At 55.0% G+C, this 7094-nt stretch overlaps 2 protein-coding genes across 2 annotated transcripts; both read left to right on the forward strand.

The window, feature by feature from the left end:
- Nucleotides 1-579: 579 nt before the first annotated feature.
- Nucleotides 580-3917, forward strand: PpBr36_06958 (uncharacterized protein; the record flags this gene model as incomplete). Its single annotated transcript, XM_029894098.1, has 2 exons — nt 580-916; nt 997-3917. The coding sequence occupies 2 exons, from the start codon at nt 580-582 to the stop codon at nt 3915-3917; spliced, it is 3258 nt and encodes a 1085-aa protein (XP_029748560.1).
- Nucleotides 3918-5431: 1514 nt separating this feature from the next.
- On the forward strand, nt 5432-6745 carry PpBr36_06959 (uncharacterized protein; the record flags this gene model as incomplete). The annotated part of the gene is made up of 3 exons (XM_029894099.1): nt 5432-5729; nt 5871-6456; nt 6550-6745. 3 exons carry the CDS (start codon nt 5432-5434, stop codon nt 6743-6745), a joined length of 1080 nt encoding a protein of 359 aa, XP_029748561.1.
- Between the last annotated feature and the right edge of the window lie 349 nt (nt 6746-7094).

The following is a 7094-nucleotide window of genomic DNA, read 5'->3' on the forward strand; positions in this document are numbered from 1 at the left end:
CTCTCGCCTAGATAGAGGCTAGTCCAATCCAATACCTGGCTCTCCTGGGTAAAATGTCCATTACCTGACTAGCTCGTCGTGTGCCTTCCCGTGTACGTGTCTTGGAGCTAAAGAAAGGTGTCTTCGCTGCATATCTGGCTTCATAAAATAAAGGTTCAACCAAAGGGTTAGGGGATGCCAAGTCTCTCTGATTTCTCACCTGACCCGACAACCGTAGTGCTCCAGCCACGCCGGGCCGAGCTGAGCCACACCGTGCACCTCTGCAGTCGGGCGCATTGGAGCCTCACGTCGAGTCCTTCTTTGTTGCGTGACTTCACCAACCCCACACAAGGATCCTGGGCGTCGTCGCGGCCGCAGACATCCGGATTACATTTCTATCAATCGCCGACCGCACTCCATCGCAACCATCAATCTAATCGGCACGCAAACCCGCCCATCTCCACACCCAGATGCCTTTCATTTCGCAACGAGGTCATTCTGCCTGAGAGGTGCCTCGAAGGCATCGCACGCTCAATTCGCCGGTGAGGACCTTTCTATCGGACAGAGTCCAGCCCGGCCTGCGTGTTGCGAGTCGCGAAAATGGCGCCGGTCCTGCCCGCCGCTGCCGGTACCGCCAACCCGACAACTCAACAACCAGCGGCGGCCAAGATCAAACGCCCTCCGCCACCGGGCATTCAGACCAACGGCGTCAGTCAACCAAATACTTCGCCATCACCATCGTTACCGACCAAACGAGCGCCTTCGCTGGCACGACAGACTCCGGGCGCCCGACCCCCAAGTGGTTCCGGAGTGCGCCGCGATGCTCCCGCCGGAGCATTGGCGTCCGGCCAGAATGCCGCCAGCAGCATAGGCCCGCTGTCGGCAGGCTTGACAGCTGGCTTCGAGGTCATTCCGACAAAGGAACCGATCCCTTATGGTGAGTTTTTTTGGAGGACGTGTCGCGACGGCGGCAAATGGACGTGACTGGGCAGAGCAAACCGACTAACCCATCAACAGTCAAGTCAGCCGAATACATTCTCCGCAAGTTTCGCGGTAATCCGCCATCGCTGATCGTTCATTTGCACCCTACACACTTTCGCTTCGATAACCAAGACGGCATGTTTCCATACAAATCCCCGATGAAGATATTTCTGGAGCACGTCAGGGCAAGGACGGTACCACACGATCTTTTGCCGCAACTCGTCGAAGGTGAAGTACCATTCTACGAAGGATGCCTCATTGTACAGATTCATGACCACAAGTCCGTCGCCATGGCAAACTCAAAAGATGTCGCGCGCCCGGCATCATCCACCACCACTGTCGGGTCAACAATACATAACCACAACCCATACATCACGCCTTCACCCTTCGCGCCGTTTCCACAGGACAATGCGGGCTCCAATGCCAAGGCGAACACTGCCGGTGAAGCCAAGGGCAAGGCCAAGGAGGAGGAAGATGGAGCGGATAAGGAAAATTCACCAGCTCCGAATGGCCTACCCGAAGCGCCAAAAAGCAAACCGCCGCCGAAAGCCATCATCCGCACTGTGGTACTCCACCCTACCGAGCAATCGAGGATGATGGATTTGTGTATCAAGGCCGCGACAGGCCGGAGTGCTGGGCAAGACGCCGCCGGCGCGCCCCCTCCCACGCCGTCACTGGCCGTACCACCTACGCCTACAGGTACCACCGCACCGCCGGCGGCCAAGAAAATAAAAGTGGAGCGCTTGGAGATCGATGGATCGAACAAATACGAGGTCGAAGCCGCAATCCTACTCGCTATAACCCCCGAGTTGGACCTAACCCCAACAAGAAATGCCGAGGAGACGATTCGCAAGTTGGAGTCGCAGGCGCACCCGGACCATTCCCATCCTCCACCACAACCAAAGTCACGGAAGAGGACAGTGGCCGAAATGGAGGCGGCCGAGGCCGCTGCGGCGGACCAGGAACGGTACATGCTTTCTTGCGACGAGAGGCATGCCGGGACCAACCAAGGCGCAACCGGCGGCGGCGACGGCGATGCTCAGGGCACTGCCGCCGCCTTCGAACCGAGGTTCGAGCGCTTCAAGCTCATCGCAGATATTAGGCAGGATCTGGCTGAGAAGCAGGCGCTCGAAAACGCGAAGAAGGCGGAAGCTGAGCGCAAAGCCCAGCTCAAAAAGCAGCAGGAGATGGCTGAGGCTGCAGCGGCTCAGGCGCAACAACAGGCCGCCTTTGCCCAGGCGCAGGCGCAAGCGCAGGCTCAAGCCCAGGCTCAGGCTCAGGCTCAGGCTCAGGCTCAGGCTCAGGCTCAGGCTCAGGCTCAGGCTCAAGCTCAGGCTCAGGCTCAGGCTCAGGCCCAGGCCCAGGCTCAAGCTCAAGCTCAAGCTCAAGCTGCTCAGCAACAAGCACAGCAGCAGGCTCAACAACAAGCACAAGAGAGGATGCGGAGGGAGCAAGCTCAGCGCGATCAACAAAAGCAACAAGCGCAACAACAGCAACAGCAGGCACAGCAACAATCACTACAGGCTCGACAGGAAGCCCAAAGGCGACAACAAGCCCAAGCCCAGGCGCATGCTCAAGCTCAAAGTCAGGCCGGATCACCACCGAATACTGCTGGGATGCAACTTCCACATGGACATCCTTCGTCACAGAACGTGCCAGTCACAGGTCCACATGCAAATGGGGTGCCAAATGGTATCCAGGGGCAGGCTCGGTTTGTTTCCCAGCCGCCCGTCTCATCACCCATCATCAGGAATGGCACGCCGCAGAACATGTCTTCGCCGATGGTCAACAACGTCTCGGTGCCAATGCAAGCTTCCAACTCGAATATGGGCTCCGCTATGGGCAGTCCAGCGCGTCCGCCGTCTGTGGTTCAGACTCACCCACCGATGGCAGCTGCCATGACTGCGAGCATGTCTGCTAGGGGCAGCCAGCAAAGCCATCCCTCAAACACACCGAGGATGCCTAACGCGACGCCCAACATGGCGCATGCGACACCCAACCAGCGGCCTCAGGGCATGATGCAGACCCCTCGCATGACACAAGCCACTCCTCCCCCGGGTGGCATGGCCGGCGGGCAGATGTCGATGCAGCAGGCTCAGGCAATGGCGATGAATGGTCAGCTGGCTCAGCTGCAGGCCCAGAACCCCCAGCTTGCAGCGCAGATAATGGCAGCCAACCAACAGAGTCAGTTCTTGCAGCGCCAGCAGGCGGCGCAACAGAACGGTATGATGGGCAGGGGCCAGATGACACCACAGCAGCTCCAACAGTTTATGATGGCGCAGCAAAACAATCCTGCCGTATTCCAGCAGTACGCGCAACAGGTTGGTGATTTGAGGCACGCCCAACAATTACAACAACTTCGGCAGATGCAGGCTGCCGGCATGATGCCGGCACAGATCCAACAGCAGCAGCAGCAGCTGTTGATTCAACAAAACATGATGAACCTGAACAACATGCCACCCCAACAGCTGGCGGCTATGCAGCAACGCATGGCGCAAGTGCAACAGCAGCAACGCATGCAACAGCAGGCGCAAGCCCAACAGCAGCAGGCACAGCAGCAGCAGGCACAGCAGCAAGGGCACATGCAAATGGGTGGCATGAACCAGGCTGCAGGCCATATGGCGCCGCAGATGGCTAACCCTTCCGAGGGGCAGCTTGTAGCCCAAATCAATCTCCACTCGCAAGCAATCTATCGGAAAATGCTTCCGTCGTTAATCAGCAAGCATGGCGGCTCTTTGGAAGCAGTGCCACCGGACCAGTTGCAGAGCTTCAAGAATTCATGCATTACAATGGCGAGGCAAGCCGTCTCGCAGCAGATGCGGAATAGACAGCAGCAGGCGATGCAGCAGCAACAACAGCAGCAGCATTCGATGATGGGAGCGCAACAGATTGCAATGCAGCAGCAGCAACAGCAACAGCAGCAGAACATGGGTGGAATGATGCACCAGGGCATGTAACGCTACTTGCTTGATTGCTTTGCACCTGTGGTTTTGATCATGGGGAGCATGCAGACCGAGAATATGGTACGAAGTTGGACTGCCGACGGCAGTGGCCCCTTCGTACGATACAGTGCCTCTACAATCGGGAATGGTGTCCCGTTTTCTCTTCTACCCACAGAAATTCTGCATTTTCTATTGCATATATACTTTGCCTCTGCTTGTAATCCTCCTTCATGTTCTTGAGTTTTTTTGATTTGTTTTTGGGAAGTGTACAGATTCCGGCTTTATACCCCTGGGGGCCTCGAAGGAAAAAAAGAAAAAAAATCAATGGTGGTTTTTTTTTTCTTTTTTTATTGCGGTCTGCTTTTTTTTTTTTTTTCTCTTCAAAGAGCTTCATCTTTATTTGTTACCCTTTTCAACTTTTTTCGTTCCAAGAGCGTGTTTGCTGCATTTGCGTCTGCTTCTCTATGATGGGAAAAAGAAAACTTTTATGGTGTCCGGGCTCGTTTTGATCATTTTGAGAGGATTTTATTGAAATTGGGCGATGCGCTTCAGGTTGAAGATCAGCTTTCCTTGCTTCGCGTCTCGTTGACCTTACCTCTTCATGTCTATCGAGGGATTCTCTGGTGAAAGGCGGAGTCGGTGGTATTTCTTGGTGTATTGTTAATGAGTTCGTTAGTTTGAGGAATGGAAATACAGAACAGACTTGGAATTCAATCAGGTCATGTACCCAAGTATTTCAATCTCACAAATGCAGTCAGTCTCCCACACGACGACTGAGGCACGCCATTGTTGACGAACGACTCAGGTTAGATTGACCTTTGGCCAATCATTCGCGCTTCAGCCCGCTTATATAAGCTCTCTGTTCTTCCACATCAACCATGTGAGGATGCGACAAGGATCCCGGGGTCACGCTAGGTTGATGACGGAATCTCATCGATGCGTGCATGCATGGATTCATTTCTGGCTACGCTACCGTTCGTACCCTTAAGAAGATTTGCTGGAGCATTGAAGCTAGAGGGTCTAAATCATTTTGACAGCGAAGTCCCAGCCGCCAGATTTCAACGTACCGCAATACTGTGCACGTTTGCACTCGTGATACTTTCGACCAACTCATCATCCCAAGTCTTCTGTTTACCTGTCATTCATTAATCCTGAGCTTCTGAATTTTTAAAGCATTCTCAGGCCCGGCCGCCTGGATAAACTCGAATTTCGCTCGCCATCCTCAAGAGGAACCGACGCAACAAGCTGCCTTGTCTTCACCCATCGTGCCTGGTTTTGTCGAGTGGTAAATCTCTGATCGTTGCCGACCCGGCGGACAGGTCCACCGTCCAACTCGAGCTATCTCCTCCCGTTCGGCACGGCACGTTCCTTTAGCCTCCGCACCCCCGATCCTAGAAAAAAAGAGCTCAACAGGAGCTTCCAGAAAACTAGAACATACGCGCCCGAAACACATAACCTAATTCTTCCTCTCTCGCTCGCCTTTATTTGTACACCACAGCAAAAAAAATAAAAAAAAATAAAGATAAAAGATGCAGCTGTCATCACCAACGAGACGGCGGACGTCGCCGACGACGACGTCGACGTCGATCCTCTCGCTCCTGATGCTGCTCTCCGGTATCAGCACGGCGGCGAAGCTAGAGTGCGAAAAGATCGCAACCGACGGCTTCACGTTTAACCTGGACGCGCTAAAGGGTCCGCACACGGTCATCACGAGCGTCCACCACGGCACGCGCTTCACCAACGTCACATACTCGCTCGACCTGTGCGGGCCGCTCAAGAGGAAGGACGACGTCAAAAAGGAGGATGCGTGCCCTGAGGGTTCATGGGGTAAGCTAGCCAGCTTTTGAGGATTTTTACGAACCCAAGCGGTGGTTCCCTTTGTCTTTGCCGGCCGGCACAAAGGAGAGACTATCTACAACGGGGGTTGGGGACATTTGCGCTAACCACCAGCGAGGGCAAACCATGCAGTATGCGGCATCTGGCACAACATCGACACGGCAGCCAAGACGGACTCGATCGTCGAGATCCGCCCCATCGCGGGCGACGTGGACGGGGCGACGCTGGACCCGGTCGCGACGCGGCTGAGCACGTCGAGCGCCGCCGGGGACAAGGACAAGGTCGGCGTGCGGCTGGTTCTGCAGGGCGGTCACTACAACGGCAGGAAGCAAAAGGCCGTCGTCGAGGTCCTCTGCGATGACAAGCTCGACGGCACGGAGGGGGAGTGGAAGTCGGACGAGCTGGGCATCCCCGCGTCCCCGTCGGCGGCTGCCGCTGCCGAGGACGGCAAGGACAAGGACGACGTCCCCCACCAGCTCAAGAAGGACGGCGCCGCGCTCATCTGGGACGGCTACGGCCCCTCCGAGGAGGACCCCAAGAACATGGACGTTTTGAAGCTCACGTGGAAGACGAAGCATGCTTGCGAAAAGAGGAATGAGGGTGGTGGTGGTGGTGGCAACAGTGACAAAGGCGGCAGCGGCAGCGGTGATGGTGACAAGGATAAAGGAAGCCAGGACGAAAGCAAGCACTGGGGTTTCTTTACCTGGATGATTATTCTGTGCGTTCCCCCCTTTTCCCTCTTCTGGTTTACTTTTTTTTTTTTTTTTTGGGAAGGGACAAGTCCCATGCTAACATTCGCCGATCTCCATAGCGTCTTCCTTGGCGTGGCGGCATACCTCATCTTTGGCTCATGGCTCAACTACAACAGGTACGGCGCGCGGGGCTGGGACCTCCTTCCCCACGGCGACACGATCCGCGACGTTCCCTACCTGATGCAGGATTGGATCCGGAGGGTGGTGCAGACCTTGCAGGGCGGTGGGAGCAGAGGAGGGTATAGCGCGGTGTGAGAAATTTTTGTTTTTGAGAGGTTTCTTTGGAGGGAGAAAGGGGAAAGCGGTCCGTTTTTTTTTTTTTTTTTTTTTCTGGGAACAAAGTTGATATAATCTTTGTTTGCCCTCTTTTTTTCCCTCACTTTAAACTCTCTTGTCCTCCTAGTCTCTCTTTTTTTTTCGATTCTTGCCGCCTCATCCGTCTCCTGTAGTCCTAAGTTTGTCTTGTTACTAGAACTCCATTCCATGTCGCATATTGTAGAACAGAGAAGAAAAAAAAATGCATTGGCCACAACAGAGCTCCTGCTGATTTGACCCGAGCGACTGGGCAAGGGCTTGCAAAACCTTGGGCAGGGGAATTATATCA

The sequence above is a fragment of the Pyricularia pennisetigena genome, chromosome 1 (assembly GCF_004337985.1).
Source record: "Pyricularia pennisetigena strain Br36 chromosome 1, whole genome shotgun sequence".
In the NCBI taxonomy this organism is placed as follows: domain Eukaryota; kingdom Fungi; phylum Ascomycota; class Sordariomycetes; order Magnaporthales; family Pyriculariaceae; genus Pyricularia; species Pyricularia pennisetigena.